The sequence below is a fragment of the Protopterus annectens genome, chromosome 1.part1 (assembly GCF_019279795.1).
Source record: "Protopterus annectens isolate FY-2018-M chromosome 1.part1, PAN1.0, whole genome shotgun sequence".
Taxonomy (NCBI): Eukaryota; Metazoa; Chordata; order Ceratodontiformes; family Protopteridae; genus Protopterus; species Protopterus annectens.
This window is the reverse complement of record NC_056726.1, coordinates 256,259,428-256,281,536: the sequence shown is the minus strand read 5'-3', so window position 1 is coordinate 256,281,536 and position 22,109 is coordinate 256,259,428. Positions and strand designations below refer to the sequence as shown.

Genomic DNA, 22,109 nt, shown 5'->3' with positions numbered 1-22,109 from the left:
GCTGGGGTTCAGGTCTCTCATGTGCATAGCTCACTGCCATTCAGATTGTACAAGGTGCAGCACGTTCATTGATTCCAGCTTGGACATGGCTTTATACATCAGGCACAGCTTGCCTCTGGGTGGGCAGTATGGCAGTGTGTGGAGCTGCAGTTTGTTTAATCAGGCAACACATGGCATCTGTTCAAGCTCTTTGCTACTCATGGTGAGGTACTGTTGGGGACTTTACAGTTGATGGAGGTGTCTGCTGCGGTACATCCCACAGGGGCTATTGTAGTCAATTGTAATGCTGATGAAGAATGACTGCAGAGCCACAATGACCTCCCCTTATCTAGATCTGACAACCTTCATGATTAGGTGGGTATATGGTATGTTTCTGTGAACACTACAGACACATGTTTGTCCAATGCAGGGTATCTATCACCTTGTGTCCCCAGGTCTCTCATTACATGTTAGGTACATAATGGGTTAACACCTATGTGGTAATTGGTGTGCACTTACTGTATATCCACGGGGGTTGACTATACACTTTTCTGCAATTAGCTTGCTGACATGGCTATTGCACCAGTTGTCTGTTTCTATGTGGCCCTTTTGTGGGATGCTTGTGTCATCTGGGGGTCAGATATGGTGGGCAGTTTGTAGTCCTCTTCATACATGTTCAGTCACAGTCCTTCCATGTTGGCCTGTACCTATGGGACATATATACGAAATGAGGGAGGTCCCAGGACCAAGCCTTGTGGGATGCCAATTATATCTGGTTTGTAGTCTGACATGGCTGCAGCATGTCTGACCATGTCAGTTCTGTCCTTGGTCTGGTTTGCAACCCCTCTACTGACATAGGGGTTTATATTTAAGCTGGTGAACATATTTATACTGAACACGTAGGGTATTGTATGGAAGCATTTGCAAGGTCCAGCTACGCTGTGTGGACCACATTGCCCTCATCAATGACCTTAATGACTGTTTCACATGGGTCAAACATGTTTAGGGGCAGGATCTGCGCTTAAGACAGCCACACTGGGTAGGGTCCAGTGTCAGTAGGTCCCCGATATCTTTATGTCTGCGGTACATGCTGATCCTTCCCATAGCTGTGCAGACCAAGCTTGTCAGGATTCTGGGGTGGTAGTTTGCAGTATCCATTCAGGCAACACCTTTGTTGAGAAGGACCACTGTTTTTGTACACTGCTCTTTGGGTACATATCCTGTGGTAAGGCTGACATTGAGCAGTAGTGTGATTTGGCATTCCATTCTTCTTGGAGTCCATGTTGGACTCAGCCCAGGACACCATCTCATACCATTGCTGCTGTGTGTTTTGCTTTGTAGATGCTGGCTGTTACCTCAGCATCTGCAATATCAGGGGCCAGCAGTCTGCTGGGATAGATATTTTGCATTCTGGGGTTGCACTGCACCTGTCAGGTTGTATGTTGGCAATATGTGTGTGTGTTTGGTATGTTGTTTGTAATATTTGTGTGATTCAGAGCATATCTGTGAATTCCCAACACGGTTCCTACCATCAGTTGAGTAAGCCTTGGGATTATCCTTAGTGTCCTGTACAATTTGTATCTTCGTAGGTTCATAGGTTCATACTAGGCTATCCACCCTAGGGCATTTGTAAGCCTAGCCAGAGTGTGTGTGTCTTTCTGTGAATATTATGGCCATTTATGATTTACTTTACTGTGCCTCTGTCTGGACGTGACACAGTGAAGACCCCCAGTGTACATCTACGATCATCCATCCACTTGGCAATATTCCTGTTGAGAAGTATCAGTGAGGGGCTCTGCCTAACATGGAGTGGGATCCTGTTCCGGGGTGTGGGGAGCCTCTGGGTTATGTATCTGTCCCTCCAGCACATCCTATTTCATTATGTGTTGAGGTTGACATCTGTCACTCTCACAGCTCCAATGGCTTTGGTTTTCCTGGGGTGGAGCATGTCCATTACTCCTGTGTTGGACATGGCCTTGTACAACAGAGATACAATGCCTCTGTGTAGGCAGTATGTGACTGCATTCAGCTGGGGTGTCTACAGCCAGGCAGCATATGACATATATTTGAGACCCTTTATCCTCTTGGTGAGGTACCTTTGAGGTCTTTCTAACCGCTGCAGGTGTCAGGTAAGGTACATCCCAATTGAGGCATTGTACTAGATTATGGGTCTGATAAGAGAACAGTACAGGGGCACAATGACCTCTGTTGACATAGATGTGAATCCTTTCATGATACGGTGTCCAATATAGACAGTCTTCCTAGCCACATTGGCAATGTGAGTGTCACATAACAGGTTACTGTCCACTTGTGTCCCTAGGTCCCTGATTACTCCTTGCATACATAATGGTTTACCACCTATGTGGTAATTTGTGAGTATCTTGTTTGGTATTTGGTGGGACATTCATACTGTCCAGTGTCTTCAGGACGTCTGGGTGGGGTTCCTGTGTGTGAGAGTGTGGTCTGTAGCATGCTACAGACTGTACAGCAGTTTTGACTACAGTTAGGTGCACATGGGTGGTCTCCGATGCTTTGTGCAATGTCAGTTACCTGGACGTATGGGTGTCTGTGCTGCATATGGATACTCCCCCTCCTTTTATGTTTTGGTCCAGGTTTTGGGGCCATAAAGCATGATATGAGGTATAACCTGGTAGTGCTGGTGTGCTGTCAGTAGGCTTGCAGCAGGTTTCTGTCACTGCACAGGCATCTATGTTCTCCATACTGAGGAGTTCCTCAGGAGCATGCATATTGCGGTTTACACATCTGGCATTGGTCAGCATTACCCTTATGTTTCTTAACACTTATGTTTTCTAGGGTGGTGGGTTAGTCTTTTCAGCCTTGCCTACGTACGGCTCTATGGAGGTGGAAAAAGCCTTATCCAATATCCAGACGCCCAGGGGTAACAGGTGCAAGCCATCCCTGGAACAGCAGCATGGCTTGTCATGCATGACATCTCAAGCAGACAGACATTAAATCCTCTTGGACTGACAGCTGTAATTGTGCTGCCTGTTAAAGCTGATCATTCTGTGTTTGTACAGTGGCATCATTCATGGTGAGGGTAGAATGCCGCAAATGGCCAGTGTCATACTGGCTTGGAGTACATACTCAGAGAGCTCATCCATGTCTCTTTTCATGTAGTCCAGGGAGGTACATCTCAGGTCATTCACACCAGCATGGACAATGACTGCATCATATTTCTACTTGCTTTGGGGTGACCTGCATACTTGTGTTATGTGGCGTATTGTAGCTGCCTACAGGCAGCTTACTGTACCCTTTCCCTTGTTCAGTCTGGTGAGTGGGACAGCAGTGTGTCTGCCTATAGAGTCACCTATTACAACTGTATCAGGCATGTTGTTTCTCCTTCTGGCCTGTGACTGTTTGGCACACCAGCTTTGTGTACTATGTGTTGCATGTGCTATGTTTGGAGGTTGTGGTTACTTGGGGGTCTACTTTGGAGGCCTCTGTTGGTGTGGTGTGTTTGTAATTAGGGCCTCTGGGAATGTTTTTCTGTGTTTATGTGTTTGGTTTACAGTTGTGATAGGTCTATGTGGGACTGGGTTTGTGGTGTGTGTGGTTACCTTCTCCTCCTGACTAGTTTTGACAGTACTGAGTTGAGGGAGCTCAGCCTCCAGTTTGGATAAATGGTTGCATCTCTCACATATATTTGTATTTATTGGGGGGTGTTGTGGGTTGTCTGTGTACTTGGGGCAGGTGTAACATTGCCTCAGGATTCACAGATTCTACTTGTTGTAGCTGGCCTTAGTGGATTGTATGTGTGGACATATGTTATTGCCATACTACTGATCAGTGATTACTTCCCTTTTTATGTTTGCTCTATCATGTAGTAGCTTCCTCATTCTCTTGCATGGTTTGGTAATGGCTGGAGTCCAGCATGCCAGATGCCTGCGTGTATGGCATTGTGTCTTGTTGTTATTTGTGATTGCATAATCCAAGCATTCCTGGCTGTGTTCATGGAATGCCTGTATAACAGGTTCTGTGGTGTGTCCCATATTTTGCACCTGCACAGGGCCTTTAATGGATTCCACATCAGTTTGGAGGGGTGCAACTTATGCTTTACACATGTTTTTGACTGTGGTTTTCTGGCCAGGGACTGTGGTCAGGATGTCTATATCCGGTGTGATTACTCTATGGTCTGGTCTTACCAGTGAGGGATACACTTCTCATCTTGCCATCCAGTACCCATGTGCTGATTATCACATCCAGTATGCTTAACCCTCTTGTGGGAGTGGTACGTTGTTCCTGGGCATTTTGGTTTATAGATTCTAGGAACTTTTCTCCTACAGTGTTGGTGATAGTATAATGCTCCCAGTGTATGTCTGGGTATTTTCAGTCAACCAATATAATGTGGTTTGGGGGGCTTGATATATTCACGTATTCCAACATAGGCCAGGTGCAGTTCCTGGTGTTAGGATGGTAGTCTGTAGCAGGCTATATACTGGGAAGCAGTTTTAGCCACTGTTACTTGACCATGGCTAGTCTATGTTGCTTCTTGTTGTACCAACATGGGGGTGTGGTTATCCTTGACGATTATTGCTAGTCACCCTCCTTTTGTAACTTGTTCCATGTTTTGAGGCTGTACAGCACAGTATGAGGTGTAACCTGGTAGTGTTAGGGTGCTGTTGTGAGCCTTGACCCAGTTTTCTGTTACAGGACAGATATCAACATTCTCCATACTGGGTGTGTTTACACTGCATGCATCTTGCTGTTTAGACTTCTGGCATTGGGTAGCATTACATCTAGGTTCTTATCCCTTGTGGTACCTATGGAGGTGGGTTTGTGTTTTGAGCCTTATCTATTCAGGGCACGCTGTGGGTACTGAAAGCCTTTGCCAGTATCCATGTGGCCTGGACTGATAGGTACACGTCACCCCTAGCAGGTGGTGCATCATGTCATGCTCAGCATGTCATCCCAGGCTGGCACACATTGGCTCCCCTTTGACTAACTGCATTACTTCAGCCAATTATTGCAATTGATCATCCCATCGTCATATTGTGGCTTCATGCTTGGTGAGGGTGGATGTTAGTCAGGGTCCTCAAGTGAGCATATAGTACATGGTATTACATTACTTAACACATGGCATTCATGTCTCAGGTGGTGCTGCAGGGCTGCCTCTGTCGGATGCACATATTACACTCCCTGTACATGTTTGAGAGCAGGTTATGTCATTTTAGGCATCCATGTTATTATATGAGTGAGTCAGAGAGGGCTATCATTCCCAGGGTTCCTACTGAGCCAGTGTATGTGCTATGCATTGCCTCTTTGCCAAGGCCAGGGCATACTGGGCATGCCTCCTTCTGCCTACTGGGGCAGGCTCAGGTTGTTCCTCCTCCGAGTCACGCTCTGCCTGTGATGGCCTTGGCAATGGTGGGGGGGCTGTTTGGCCCGGCCCTATGCTGGTCCTGCTGCAGCTGTTTTCGCAAGTTCATATTATGTAGCATAGCACATACCATGACAATTTGGATACATGTAGTTGGTGAGTACTGCAATGCTCAACCAGATGTGTCCAGACACCGGAACCGTGACTTGAGCAGCCCAAACACGCGCTCTATTACATTACGTGTTTGTGCGTGTGCCTCATTATGGCGTCCCTGTTCAGGTGTGTGTGCATTTCTGATGGGTGTCATCAGCCACGGCTCCAGTGCATAACCTGCATCCCCCACTAGGTGTCCGTGTGGGATGTCCCCATTGGCAAATGTCTGGTACAGCTGCGTCAAATGCCAGATATGGGAATCTTGGTAGCTCCCAGGGCAGCCAGCACACACATTCATTATTATGCCCTGGGCATCACACACGACCTGGCAGTTGATGGAGGGGAAGCCCTTGTGGTTAATGTAGGCCCTACCCCACTCACCGGCTGGTGCTTTGATGCATATGTGCATGCAGTCTATTGCACCCACTACCTCAGGGTATTCCGCTATTTGCTGGAAGAGACGCATATTGCTGGCCAATACCTCACGGGCATTGGGGAAATATACATGATCACCGACATGTCCTGACATGGCATCCAGGAACTGGTGCAGTACCCTGGAGGCTGATGCCTGTGATATCCCCATCATATCACCAGTTGGTCTCTGGAAGGTACCTGTTGCTAGTATTCTTAGGCCAACACATACCTTGGTTTCCACTGGGATGGGTTCCCCTCTGTTGGTTCTGTGTGTGAGGCGTGGCCTGCACAGCTCGACAATTTTCTGCAGGAGGTCTCTGTCCACTGTATAGCGCTCTACTATCTCCAGCTCATGTAACCCGTGGTAGGTGACCCTGGGCCTGTACACTCTTCTCCGTCTCCTCACTGTGGGTTGTCTGGCACCATCTGCATTGTCACCACCCTCAGCAAGTCGCCTATGTCTCCTTATGACAGCTATGGCAACCCCTAGCATTTCTGCTCTGAGTTCAGCTTTTTCAGTTTTCACTTCTAATAGCTTGCTCCTGTCTTGCAGTGTCTCTTGAGAGATACAGCCTGCACTGCTGTTTGCAGAGTTTTAAGTGCTTGGCTGAGCTACTATTCTGCCTGTGTAATTACCTGCTTCTAATTGTTTTCACCTGCTAGCTCCAGCAGTATTCCCTGCTAGCTTCCTACTAATTCTGTTGCTTCCTTTTTCCTTTCTGTTTCCTCAGGGGGGAGCAACGTGCATACCAGCAAAAACACGCTCACAGTGGCTTACACGCGCGCACGCATGCTTACACCGTTCGGAATCTGCTTATTCAGGTTAGAACGCGCGCACACCAGCGCAAACAGTGTTACAAGTCTGCCAACAGGCTCCCACATGCTCAGTCTGCCCTACACGCGCGCACACTAGCGCAAACAGTCTTCAAAGTCTACCAACACGCTCCCACATGCTCAGTCTGCCTTACATGCGCGCACACTGTCCTACCCACGCCTCATGGTCAGCACACATGTGCATGCACGCCCAGCAAGAAACTTTGGTGTAAGTAACAGTGTACACCTTCCATTTCTTGACTTTCCAATGCTTATCTTGTGGCACTCCTCTTTCCATGATCTGTGTCTGACATCTGTCATGTAACACTGACCTCCAATGAACTGCATTTCTTTCTACCATTCCCCCCTGTGATGTCACCTATCCCCTACTCTATTCCTCCCCTTATGTATCTTTTACACTACTCAGAATGTGCTCATTTGCTATGTGACAGTGGGATTCAGTATCCTAACCCTCATTTACATCAGATTGCGTACTAATGCTTAGTTACATGTCTTAGACTCAGCTTCCCCCCTTAGCAACCACTACACAGTGGCCATGTTGTTTTTGGTCTCCTGGTCCCTGCATTGTAAATCCATGTATTGCATAAAACCCACATTTGTGGGTTTATAACCTTCATTTTTATGTTTTATACAGTGCATAGGTATCATATTTGGCCATTGGCATGCTGCCTGACACATATGCACCCTTTATTTGGAGCTGACATGGCTCCATTATGATTTTTGTAGAAACGTACCCAGTTGTCAACTGAGTACATTTCTGCAGCTAAAACGGCTCTTACACGGGCTGCTTTCTGTTTCATGGATTGCTACTCTACCTCATTTGCATGCCTTTCGGCTGCAAGTGAGGTATTTAGCATATCCACGCCCAGTCTGTGTAAGAGACGTTTTAGCTGGTCTCTTACACGGAGTTTCGGGCTGTTCCAGGATTGCGAGGCTTGCATGGAGTCTTACACGTCTCTTACACTCCGTGCAAGCCTTCATGAATCCTGCCCAATGTTTTTCCAAAACAGTGCCCATCTACATCAGTTCATTTCAAAGGCTTTGCATCCAGAACCATGGAAGGCATGCATTTTTATTCAGCTAGACCACCAGACTGCTTTATGCATTTTTGCCATTTCTTGTTAAATGGTAAATATTTTTGAAAACCAGACAAGACTTGGCATAAATCAAAGCAGTAGCTGTAAACTGACCAGAAACTGATCTGGTTCATTCAACTCTGACACCATTAAACTGCCAGTATTTGAAACCTTCCTGATGCAGAAGGATACAAAGTGCTACTTCCTGTGCTCAAGTCAATCAGCAAGAGTGCCAGGATGATCTCCAGCTGATACACAATCCAACACAGATGATCCAGAAGGGAACAGAACTTGGCTAAATGGAATTTATTTCCCATATGTATTTAAGAAAATGTTTAGGGCTTTGTAGCTGTGCAACAGCTAAACTACAAGACTACCGATTTTCATTATTTCATTCAGGTTTAGGTTATTCTTAAAGTTGCATTGAGGTAATTTGATATCCTAGTACATCAGTGGAAAATGTGTATTTATTTTTGCTTTGGAGAGGGGGATTGTAACTATACAGGATTTATATAATCATGTTTTTCTTCAGAATCTGGGATTTGTGTTTTTTCTGGAAATGTTATGATTGCTTGTATGTCGACTTACCCTGTTCTAAGAAGAATTCTTATGAACATATTCCTGAACTGCTAATAATCAGAACTTATAAACTCATTCTGTATGAGGTGCAATCAGATTTGTTCATTATAAAGTGGAGTAAATGTCTGTTTGCATTTTAGAAATAGGTTTATAGAAAACTCAGAGTAGCACAAGCCACGTGTTGCTTCCTGTTCACCAGTGGAAAGGCTTGGCATTACCCTACTCCACTTTGTTTTTGGTTATGAAAGCCAGTGGTCAGCTTACTGAAGATGCAACCAGATATAACGAAACATTTGCGTCCAAGTAGTACCATTGGCCCATTCTTCCATCTAAGACTTGACATAGCAGGCATAGTCCCATATTCTCTCTGTGGGAAACCTTTCTTACCTGCAGCCTTAGCACATTTCTTGTCATTGGATTTTTCTAGGTATGCTTTATGGGCTCAACTATCAAGTGTAATTAAGTCTCATCACCAGAAAAATGTGCCAGTATCTTTGCTTTTGAAAGTATTTGAACCAAACATACTCCTGGAATTTTACACATTGAATAAACAGTATTGTTGTCAGGTGATATCTGAGCAAAGAAGATAGGATTAAAACCATCTTTTTAGGCAGGAAGGTGGATGGTAGCCCACATCTTCAGCAGTCAGGCTGTCTACTTTTTGGGGCAGCACAACCATCTTGGCAGGTTAATTTAGCTTGATATTGTTTCTAACTCATGAGTGACATGTAGACAATGCAGTCTTCCACTGGCTCACAGTACAGTGTGGGAACCATCTAGAAGATCCCGTGCAATGGTTCCCAATCCTCAAAGGCATCCTTTCCTCCCCAGTTCCTCACAACCTTGACTGTAAATTGGATGTGTTTTTCTTTTTCCTAAATGAGATGCAATCTGCAAACCTTCATCTCTTTGTTTTATGAAATGCTAATAAGAGTGCCACTGGACAGGAAATGCTGCATTCTGACTCCCCTAATTAGCTCTGTCATACATAGTACATAATTCTCTGGAATTTAGCATATTTTCTCTTCTGCTTCTGTCTGAACAGTAAGGTTCATTGCTTTTCCTCAACTTCTGAGCTGCCATCCTGCATGCATGGAGAATTTCTGATTATCTTTAAAGAATATTTTCACATTTGAAAGTTATTATCATATTAATTGAAGTGAGGTATTATTTAGCTAGGAAATCTTGTTAGTCTGCATGGAAAACATTGCCTTTGTGGGCCCAATGCAGTTAAATCAACTCATCGGATTGATCTCATTAATAAGAGTTCTAGATGGTTTACCTATGTTAGTTTGACTCACTGTAATTCAATTTAGATTTCATCCTAAATTGTATCTGACGACTACAATAAAAATAAAAAAGTGTGTGCGGGACACACCTCCTTTCTTTTATATACCAATTACAACATTGTACACCAGTGGGGAAAAGGTAAAAAAAAAACCTTATTACCCTGCAATGGTGGTTCAGCACAATACAGCGTGTGCACTTTTGACCAACTATGATGGAAAATATGTGGATAAATTCATGTTGAAACTGAATTTGTATAGGAGAGCCCTTCTAAGACTATCTCTTCTATTTGCTGAGTCAGGGCTGCCTTATTATTCAATGAATCTGCAGCTTTCAGCCACTCAGCCTGCATACTATTTTTTTACCCACTTACATCTTCCGATACAGCAGTAAGATATCTTCATTAAAAGAGTTTTAGACATCAGGCCACCCGTACATCAGAAATCTTCTTTGATCTTAAACCTAACATTATATTCTAACTTTATATCCTTTGAACAAGTGGACTCGGGGGGGGGGGGGGGGGTGTAAAGCAAGCATTGCTTCTTAGAAGCTCTTTTAAAGCCCATTGTACAGAGCAATCTTACCTTCAGCTTCATACTCAGAAATATCCTTGGCTGGGACATCCTGACCAGTTACCTGGATAAATATTCCTCTATTTGTCTGCATTACTATCTGGAAGAAAGATGTTGCTTTTGTACCTTTATTATTAATGAAAAATGGGCAGCTTACATGAAGTATGCATAAAAAGTTCATAGGTTCATAGATGTGTACTAGGCTAATGGCCCTGGGGCCTTTACAAGCCTAGTCATAGGATTACCCTGGCATCATGACACCCGACCTTAGTTCTCAGTGCTTCTGTCGAGTAGAGCCACTGGAGTTTTCCCCGGGGTGAATTTTTTATTTCCCATCCATTCATTAAGATTTCTCTTGAAGAAGATCATTGAGGTGCTCTGCTTGACATGTATGGGAAGTATATTCCATGGCATGGGCAGTCTCTGGGTTATGAACCTGTCCATCCATTATGTGCTAAAATATCAGATTATAACAGATCTCAAATTATAACAGAGCTCATCTTTCTTGATGAGCTGTATATTTATGTCTTTACTGATATTTGCTAGATTTTTATTTAAATGGAAATTTAAATCAGCACAAGCATAATCTCATATCATAATAGAATTTTAGAATTTAGTGTATAATAGTTTAAGTAAGGGCACAGTTACAGTGGATATAAAAAGTATACACACCTCTGTTTTTTGTGATATAAAAAAATGAGACCACAATAAATCATTCCAAAACTTTTCCCACCTTTAATGTGACCTATAACCTGTACAATTCAATTGAAAAACAAATCTGTTAGGGGAAAAAATATACAAAATGTACAATAAGCTGGTTGCATAAGTGTGTACACCCTTACACTAATACTTTGTTGAAGCACCTTTTGATTTAATTAAAGCATTCAGTCTTGTATGGTAGGAGTCTAGCAGTATGGCACATCTTGACTTGGCAATATTTGCCCACTCTAGCCTGCAAAAGCACTTCAAATCTGTCAGATTAAGAAGGCATCTCTTGTGCACAGCCCTCTTCAGGTCCTCCACAGATTTTCTATTGGATTTAGGTCTGGGCCCTGGCTGGGCCATTCCAAAACTTTAATTTTCTTCTGGTGAAACCATTCTCTTGTTGATTTGGATGTATGCTTGGAGTCATTGTCATGTTGAAAGGTGAAATTCCGCTTCATTGTCAGCTTTCCAGCAGATGTCTGAAGGTTTTGGGCCAAAAGTGACTGGTATTTGGAACTGTTCATAATTCCCTCCACCTTGACTAAAGCCCCAGTTCTAGCTGAAGATAAGCAACCACAAAGCATGATACTGGCACCACCATGCTTCACCATGGGGATGGTGTTCTTTTGGTGATGCGAAGTGTTCTTTTTGCGCCAAACATACCATTTTGGAATTGAGGCCAAAAAGTTCAACCTTGGTCTCATCAGACCATAACACATTTTCCCACATGATTTTGGGAGACTTGATGTATTGTTTTGCAAATTTTAGCTGGGCCTGGATGTTTTTCTGTGTAATAAAAGGCTTCTATCTTGCAACCCTACCCCATAGTCCAGACATATGGAGAATACGGGAGATTGTTGTCACATGTAGTACACAACCAGTACTTGCCAGAAATTCCTGCAGCTCCTTCAGTGTTGGTGTATGTCTCTTGGCAGCCTCTTCGTTGTTGGTGTAGGTCTCTTGGCAGCCTCCATGACCAGTTTTTGTCTTGTTTTTTCATCAATTTTGGAGGGACATCCAGTTCTTTGCAATGTCACTGTTGTCCCATATTTTCTCCACTTTTTGATAACTGTCTTCACTGTGTTCCATGGTATATCCAATGCTGTGGAAATTTTTTGTACCCTTCTCCTGACTGATACCTTTCAACAATGAGATCCCTTTGATGCTTTTATAAGCTCTCTGCAAACCATGGCTTTTGCTGTAGCAGGCAACTGAGTAAATGTCAGGAAAATCCTACGAGGACAGCTGAACTTTATTTGTGGTTAATCAGAGTATCTTTAATTGATGGCAGGTGTGTACCCAAGAAGACTGAATGTTGTAATTAAATCAAAAGGTGCTTCAACAAAGTATTAGTTTAAGGTTGTGCACACTTATGCAACCAGCATGTATTGTATGCTTTTTATTTTTTATATTTTTCCTCTAACAGATTTGTTTGTTTTTCAATTGAATTGTACAGGTTATAGGTCACATTAAAGGTGGGAAAAGTTTTGAAATTATTTATTGTGGTCTCATTTTTTTTATATCACAAAAACCTGGCATTTTAACAGGGATGTGTACACCATGTCAGTTGTCTCAGTCTTTTCCATTTGTAATGGATCTGGTCACAGCAAGTCTGTGGAAAACAAATTGGATTTTAGAATACAAGAAAACAACTCAAAAGACTCTATTTTTAATCTGAGGTGACTGCAGAGTTGTTAATATGACAGTGGTGACAATGTGACAGCTGGTTATTTTTTTTTGCACCTCTTTCTTGCAGAGGTTTTCAGAAATGTTTCCTGCGGGGAACAATACTTCCATAGAGATGCAGTAAGTGAAATATAATTTGAATTTCTTTTATTTTGTCCATAGACTCCAAACTTTAAATTCATGTGATTTTCTAATGCTAGATAAAGTTCCAGAGTAAAAACATATAATTGGTTCTACTGCTTCTGGAAACATAACCTCATGAACTGAGTATATACATTGTGTCTTTGGTCTGCGTTAACATGAAGTATATATTTTTTTTCCTTTTTAGCTTCTTTTGGTTGAACTGGAAGATGCCAGGTTAGAAGCTGTATCATCTTTAAGAAAACAGAAGGAGCTTGAAAGTGAACTTGCTGCCGCCAAGGAACATCTTCAGCAGCAGAACACAGATCTTCTTCTCAAATCTAGTATGTATTTCACATTTTGGATTTACTTCAGCCAAATGTTCTTTACTTATTGCAGTACTTTTTAATAAATGAATTAATGGTCTAATTGATTAGCAAAGAAAATAGTATTACTTTTGTTTTAGATATTTTGCTCACATATCCTAATTTATATATATGTAGCTCTCTGCATTTGTCATCTGCACAGAGGTACGTGTGTATCAAAGCAACATAAAGTAAAATTAGATAAACATGTGAGCAGTGTAAAGCGTTAAAACTAGATAGATATTTAGAACATTATTTATTTTTTGGGCATCTTACAAAATATGATCAACAAAAAGTGCTAACATGGAATAGTAGTTTCCCTTGAGAAGAAAGATAACAAGTCATGTATTATTACAGTTAAAGGCATGCTCTATTTTAATTTGGAAAAATAAAGTGTTAAGTCCTAATACTAATATAATTTCTGTTTGCTGTTTGTGGTTGTATATATCTCACCCTTCCTGGTTTTACAAAATATCCCATATTTTGCCTCACATTTCTCCCCTGTCTTTCATAAAATGAGTGATTTTCTGGTAAGCACTAAGCATTGACGTCAGTTAGTATAGCAGTTGTTAGAGTTCCATTCTTCTTTTTGTTCAGAAAATGCATGTTGATGCAACGCCTGTGCATGTTCATCATTTGATCACTGTTGCAGTAACATTAGCTGTATGGGTAATATCCTTAAGGATGTGACAGGTGCCCAGTTTCAAAGGCTTTCAGGGCCCCTTCATTGCACCCAAACTGTCAGGTTTGGGCTCCAAACCATTCACAGCTTTCTTGCCAGCAAAGAGCTCCTGCTGTGGGTTTTGAGGATTGACTATTGGATAATTTAGTGCTGGGCAGATAAGTTCCCTTTGGGGAAAAAATCTTTCTGAAGCTTTGGAAGCTGGCTGGCTGTTATGTTCTATACAGGATAAAACCCATATAGCTTAGCCGACTGCAACAGTGATCATTCAAACATCTAATGTTATGGTAAGTTACTTACACAACTGTACTTTTTTGTCACGTTCTGATTATTTCTTCTCCATCAGCTGCAGTACTTCATGTACTACTCAAGTAAGGACATTTGTTGGGCCCTTTTCTCTTATAACAAACAGCAATAGTACTCAACACAGCAACAAACTGAAAGAACATGTATGCAGAACACACTGCAGTCACAAAAGTAAATGAATAATAGCACTGCTGCAGACCATGTCACAGCAGTAAACCCAAGTAATTATGTAAAAGAAAATATTAAAAATTCATAGCTGTGTCTGTAAAGTTAAAGAATGAGTCACATAGTTACAAAGGGGAAAAAAACAAACAGTAGACCTTATATGCACAGCTTCATTTCACAGTGAAGTAATACATTTTTCCTGTCGTCATGAGATTGTAAATAAAGGGAGAACACAACCCCCCTCCCAAGCTGGTGAAACCTGGGCCCTCAGACTAAACAGTACGGTCACATGACCTACCAACTCACATGACCTATCAGGTTAACCAAAGCAATAAATGCACTTTAAAATTGTGATAGCTCCCCAATTTGATTCTCAGCTGGGGAGCCTTCTGTGCAAAGTCTGCATGTCCTTCCTGTTTTTTTTTTATGGGTTTCCTCTGGTTGCTGCGCTTACCTCCCACATTCTAAAGACATGGAGTAGGTGGATGAGACACTCTAAATTGGCCATAGGTGTGAGTTGTATGCAAGTATGTGGTGTGGAAAAAGACCACTGAAGGGCTAGCCACCCATCTGTGTAAACCTTGGCTCTAGATGATTGTCACTGAAGAGGTGACACCACAACCCCATCTGCAAAAATGGGAAAAGGGGGCTGTAGATGGGTGGATGGACTCTTCTTTTAAGGTATATATAGATAGATACATTTGGCAGACTAATAAAAAGCCATCCCAGTGGACTGACTTTGTAACATGTTATGACAGCAGTGACTTGCTTGTATAGTTGCTGTCTACTCACTGCAAATTCTAGTTGCAAATTAATAATTGCATTTGGAAAATGTATATCTGTTTCTATAATTCTTGTAGACATCTTTGAGGTGTACAGTCACATTGCTGCCAACAGTTATGGGAGCTGTATGGGTAGGGGCCTTAAATCCAGACCACTGACACCAATTTATATTTTATATTTAGGGGCAATAGCCTCATGATCCATGCAACTAAACATCAATTCGTATTTTGTATGTAACTGGCCTTAGAGGTATATGGTAACAGTCTGCTGCACAAGGCTATGACCAGTACTTGCCACAACAATATAAGCTGTATACTGTATCATTACAGAATAAATCTATAATCATTGAATCACTAACTCCCACCTCAGTCAGAGCTCGATGCACCAGTAATAACAGAGACTTGATCAAAACTATTTTTCCTACACACACACACACACACACACACACACACACACACACACACACACACACACACGCACACACACACACACACACACACACACACACACACACACACACACACACACACATACAGTCTGGCATGAAGTTCTCAGTTGCTGAACATTATTCAGTTGAACCAACCAGTACATTAAATCAACACAATTACCCTTGCAAACTAATAAATAAAGCACCAACCGCAATATTTTGTATTTGAGTAAAAAAAATAACGTAATAAACAATCAAGTAAAAGAGTGGAAAAGAACAATTTGATGTGTAGTTTGCAGCAGAAAAACTGCTGAGTACATTGTAGAGTTTTATTTATACCTTTAGTAGCTTAATTTCATACACTGGCAGATTGTCAGAGCTTGCTGATTATGGGAAAACAGGCTATATTGTCTTTTCTCCCCATTTCCTGTAAAAAAAAAACGTTTTGACTGCTTCTAGGTTTGATTAGAGTTCATCACAGATCAGAATAAAGAGAAAAGTAAAGTGTTTCTGATTCAGTTTACTGTGTAAGTTAGAGGCTTCCCAAATCTGAACAGCAGTGCAAAGAGAAATAGAGCAGTAGTCTTAGGTTGTTTGTTCCTTGGAGGGTTAGTATTTTCAAATCAATACAGATTTTTTTCTTTTTCATAAAGCAAACTGTTTAGGAGACTTAAAGAGTTATATTCCAAAATGAGTAATGCATATTTAGATAGGAAGCAGTAAATGTGAAAAACCATTGCACTCTGCTGCACACAGCTGCATTGTTATTAAAAAGAACAGTTATAAATTTCACTCTTATAAGAGAGCATACACTCCTTGACATGTATACAGTTTAGAAAATATACAACTCTTGACAGCATGCATACATTTTGTGGTTATATTTGTGTGGTGCAGAGGTTAGCTTTGTTGCTTCACAGCAAGAGATTCTTCAGTTCAATTCTCAGCTGGGGTACCTTATGTGCGGAGTCTGCATGTCCTCCTTGCGTTCATATGGGTTTCCTCCCACATTCCAAAGATGTGTCTGGAGTATTTCTCCTCAGGCCTCTGCTGAAAATGGGCTCTGTCTCAGTCGGAAAACAAGCTATTCCTTGAAGGCTTTGCAGAAGTGCTGGAGATTTATTAAACTCTTGAATGGTTGTTGGCTGTTGTTTTTTGATTTCACTTTTATTCATTTGTGGTTGGTGTTTCTGTCTCAGTCGGACTTTCCCTGGTAAACAAATGTTAAATAAAAAATAAATAAAAAATATCTTGACATCTGTAGTACAGTACTGTATAGAGGACTGTATTTAACATAAAGGAGCCAAAGCAGTATATGGTGCTGTTTTGTTTTAAGAGTTCCCATAATGCTAAGCATGCCTGCAAAATGTCGTGCAATTCTGCCTTGCTTCTCAATTGCTAAAAGTATGTGGGTATTCACTTGGCTGTGTTCTGGGTTTATGTGTCTGGCTATCAGGATTGAAATGTTAAGTAATGAACCTGAACACAACAATGTTGCATATATTGTAATAGTATAATTTAAGGAGTTGTGTTCTCCTGTAAAGTTTATTTATGTTGGTGAACCACTGGGGTGGTTTGTTTTTCCTATTATAATCAGTTGTATTGTTATTACTTTCTAGCTTTCACATACTTAAGATGGTATCCACTAAATACAGATATATGCAAATAAACATTTAAACACATCAGAATGAGCTGGTGTGTCAGTGGCTCAGTCTGTTAAATGCCTTGCATGTAGTACATTTAGGTGGAAGGCTGGCATAATGGTTAAGGTGTTTGCCTTGCAGACACAAGGTACAGGGTTTGATTCTCACATGAAATACTTAACTAGGCTTAAAATAACCAACAAGGGCAGTTAGTCTAGTACTAAAAAGTGTCTCAGTCTGTTAAATGCCTTGCAAACAGTACATTTTGGGAAAATGGCATCCCCACTAATTATCACATTAATAACAACGTACTAAGCAAACAATCAGTCATAAGGGACTTGGAAATCCAGGTTGATAACAACCTGACTTTTGAGCACCATGTTGCCTTCATTGTGTGGAAGGCTTTGTACATGGCCCACCTCATAAATAATGGTATTTCATCCAGGAGCAAGGAGGTCATAACATCCCTGTACTCCTCCCCTATCAGACCCATTATCGAGTACAATGCCCCCTTCGGCATGTACCTTGCCAAGCACATGCAGCAGTTGGAGCGACCACAGAGATTTTTGACCAGGAAAGTCCAGGGTCTCAAACACCTATCCTAAACAGGCTAAAAGTCCTATCCCTTTACTCAGTCTCATACAGACTGCTCAGAGGTGACCTGTGTCTGGCATACAAGTCCAACTCAGATCCAGCCTTGATGGAGTTGCTGCATATCCATAAGTCAAACTCCACCCATGCAACTCGCAAAAAAGTACTTAACCTAGTCTATGACATTAATAGAATTTGTTGGGGAGATAGATTTGTGTTCCAAAGACTCCCCCATCTGTGGAATAGACTCCCTCTCCATGTCAAGTGGAGTACCTCTCTAGCCCTCTTTAAGAGGAACCTGGACAACTGGATGGGAAACAGAAGATACACCCCCTAGCATCCCACCTGTGTCCCTGCTGGACAAGGGAAACAGGTGCTGACTTTGAGGGAACGTGGGCAAAATTCTTGGCTAGGCTTATAAGGGCCTCCAGGCCAGTAACCTAGTATCATCGTATGAACTTATGAACCTATGATGATTATACCTCTGACTTGCATGAGCCAATGGATGCATTATCCATCACTTTGCATCTTTGTAATTAATACTAACAACACATTGTTTCTCTAACACACAATCACACCGAACACTGGGTGCACAAACTTCATAATGTTGTGGCTTATTATGCTTATACCTTTACAACTGGCCAAAATGACCAGAAATTTATAACATAATGCAGTATTCTGTGACTATACCAATCAACTTGTATATCCAGAGTTACAGAAAAAGGAAAAAATAATTAGGGAAATACCCCAGATTAGGAACACCTTTTAAATGTTGGTACAACTAATTTAGAAGTTTCAGTTTTTGTAGGACAAGAGAAAATGTTTGAGAACATATCAGCAACATCCCTGCAAAATCCTGACAGTTGTGAATAATGCAAGTTTCTGTATACATATGCAACATAAATTAAAAGACATGTTGTTGCTATAATTGCATTAGTGATGTATGTCTAGCTTATAAACTAATACATGACTGTACCCATGCAATCAGGTCTATTAAGTAAAACTCCATCAGTCCCAGTAGAAGTGGCCAGGTCAGCAAGACAGATCTTTCAGCAGCAGCCCAGTGCCTCCATCAACTTAATCCAAATCCTTTTCCTTACTTGTAGAAGGATATGCCCATTTTGAGGCATAGTAGTCTCACATTACTGAGGATAAATGTGTCAAAATGGTTGTACTGATAGGTTATACTTTTTTGCCACACTGATTTCTCTTCTACTCCAAAAGGTAAAGAACATTTGATTTTGGCTTTTATTCAACTGATTCTCAAAAGCTAGGCCATTCAAGTCCTGCCAGTGTCAGAGAAAAGAAACTAATTTTCTTCTAGATCCTTCCTGGTTTTGGAGAAAGTGTAAATTCAAAAAGAAAGCCAGCACCCTCGTGTGGTAAAACAGCATCAGTTTAATGTGCAACAATACACATAAATTGGATAACTAATAGCACATAACAACAACAAAAACTCCTAGGTGCAGAGTAACAACCCAAAAACACCTAAACCAAAACGGTTTTAGCCAGATTGCCTTCTTCAGTGAAGTGCTAAAAATCCTGAGTTAACAAAACCCACTTATAAAGTCATAAGGCCAGCCCACCAAAAATCCCATTGAATCATACTTCGTGCATTAATAATGTTCATTCAAACCTGGGGAGAACCAACCCCCCCAATTTAATTATCCATTTCCTCTCTCTAATATTTAATATAGAGTGCCAACTTAATTTGTCCCTGCATTCACCCTTAATAGAATATATAGTCATGAACCTAAATGTTGCATGTGTATGCTTTAAAGTTTAGAGTATGTTTATAAAGCGCATTGGACTGCGTTTTGTTTTTGATATCACTGATATGCTCACCTATTCTAAATTTAGATGTTAAATTGTCAAACTCGCTTTCATTCTTGCAGGATGGGTTCGGAGCCGATCCTTGGCTCCGACTCGGCACTTGCTAAGCTCGAGAACTCATTTTACCAGCTCGAGGCAACCCTATATCCCATGATGCAATGCGTGACTACCCCAGATCTTGTTTGCCGCTTCGCAAAGAGGTCTCCTTTTTACCAGCTCAGGTAAAGTTTCAATTTCTTCAAGATTAGTCAGAGTTTTTTCCCCTTTATTTCTATTTGTCCTTTATTGGGTATATTATTTATACTTATACTTATCTCCTACCCTATATTCCCTTCCTTTACATTAGGATTATTTCCTTCAGGCCTTAAGCCTCCCCCTCAGTTAATTCCTGTCAGGTTTTGTGTGTGTGTTTTTTGGGGATTAACTGTGTGACTGTTGTGTGTCTGTCTGTTTTTTGGACATTATTATGTCTAAAGAGGTAAAGGTCTCAGGCTTCAAGAAGTGTGACTCGTGCTGTCAGAAAATGTCTTTGACAGACGGTCACACTTCTTGTGTGTATTGCCTGGGGCCTTTACACCTGCAGGACTTCTGTGCCATTTGTCACTCCTTTAGCCAGAGAGTCTTGCAGGAACAAAGAAATAAATTAATTCTTCGTGGCTTGTTAAAGCCAGAGGGTTCTCTGACCAAGGCTGGGTCGGTTAAACCCTCTAAGCCATCTAGAGCCCAGGCTGTAGTTTCTAAGCCTTCTGTGGCTCCAACTCCTTCGAGTTAGATCGCTCCTGGTGGCCGGATCTTTTCTTCTTTGAGATTATTGTGTGCCTGCCCGTCTGGCTCCAAACACACAATACCCATTACTTTGTCGGCTCGGGCCGGACGGTTTTATGTCTTTATCCAGTATTATTGGAGCAAGTCTTGGCTCCATCTGGAGCCAGTCATTGGCTCGATGGCTCCATCCAGGAAGAGATCTCGGTCTCCTTCCTTGGAGTCCATTTGTTCGGCACGGCACCGATCTCCTCTTTTGTCGGAGCAGAGCCATCGGAGCCGATCTTCAAGATCTTCCAGGCTATCAGATCATGATTTAGAGAGGGTGGTAAGCAGACTGTTGAAGTCACAGGCACTAGCCCAAATGCTCCATAGCCCGTCTCAACAGACGTCTGCTATTTCTCTTCCCCCCGAACTTCCTCCTCCGACTCTCCTTCAGAGTTCGGAGTTGGAGCTCGGAGCGGTGACTGTGGTGCGCTGAGCCGATACTTCCCCTTTTGGCTCCGACGTCTTCAGCTCCGATCTCCTCCATCAGACCTTCATTGGAGGGATCCGGTCATCAAGTCTCCCTTGTCGGCTCGGAGGGGGCGAGTGGCATTGGACCCTTGTCCGACCCTGCTCTCCCTCTTGGAGCTTCGGCATTGGTGAGCTCGGCACCGACATCAGCTTTGGAGCCTTCTCTTTCGGTGGGGCCAGGGATTCCTGTTTCTTCGGGCGGGAGTCTTCTGGCCTCCCTGGGAGAGGAGCCTTCGAGGTGACAAGGAGTGTCCTAGCCCCCGAGCCAGGTCAACGGTCTATTCCTTTAGCTCCTCCATCTTCGGTGCCTGTTGATGTCTCTTCCCAGTCTCTTGCTCCCGGACCCAGAGATCCATCGCCCCAGGTTTCCCCATTGGGAATAACTTCCTCTTCCGAGGTTTCTCCTGATCCTGCAGCAGAACTCCCGTAAGGGGCGTGTAAGAGGAAGCACACAGACTCCCCTGAGTCTACTACATCAGATACTGACTTAGATGAGTCGGAGGGTTCCCCACGGTCCCCCTCTGAGGATGTCTCCTTTTCAGACATCCTGGAACTCCTTAAGCAGAGGGGGAACTGGCCTTCCATTAACCCCTCCGAGGATGAGTCGGTATACCTGGAGGCTTTCGGATCTCGACCCTCCACCTCTTGGGTGTCTCCGCCTTTCGACCCACTCATGCAAGTAGTGGCTCGTAAGGCATGGGCAGCCCCAGATTCTGTGGAACCAGTTCCTAGGAGGCCCTCCAAATTCATTACAGCCCCTGCAGACAAACAGTTTCTTTCTAAGGGCATTCCTGTTGATGCTACCAAGAAGGCGGCCACCAAGAAGGAACTTGCTGATCCTTCGGTACCTGTCCATCCTCCTAATAAGGATTCTAGGACCATGGATAGGTACGGCAAGCGGATGTTTTCTTCAGCGACCTTTGCTTTGCGTTCTCTGAACTACCTTTGTCACTTTACCAGACTTCAGAGAGACATTCTCAAGGAACTAGGTGAAGTGGTTCAGGATCCTTCGGCCACTGGGGCTCAGGAAAAGATTGCCTCACAGCTAGGAATCCTCAATTCTTTGACTAACTCCTCCATGTGGCTCATTTCTTATGCAGCCGATGGGGTGAGTAGGGCCGCAGGCACAGGAGTGGCACTTAGGCGTCAGGCCTGGATGCGGCTTTGTAATTTTGCAGACCCTTTTAAGGCATCCTTCACCAATACCCCCCTTGACAGTTCAGCTTTGTTTGGGCCTCAGGTGAAGGATACATTGACCAGGTGTGAGCAAGATGGCAAGACCCTTTCTGCCGTAGG

The 22,109-nt window shown here is 42.7% G+C and overlaps 1 protein-coding gene across 1 annotated transcript in view; it reads left to right on the top strand.

Moving 5' to 3' along the window:
- Positions 1 to 22,109, top strand: part of FAM184A (family with sequence similarity 184 member A) — a 2,724,106-nt gene that overhangs the window by 674,024 nt on the left and 2,027,973 nt on the right. The window contains exon 3 of the mRNA XM_044086971.1: positions 12,952 to 13,087. Within this exon, the coding sequence (XP_043942906.1) occupies positions 12,952 to 13,087 (136 nt within the window). The remainder of the gene's footprint in view (positions 1 to 12,951; positions 13,088 to 22,109) is intronic.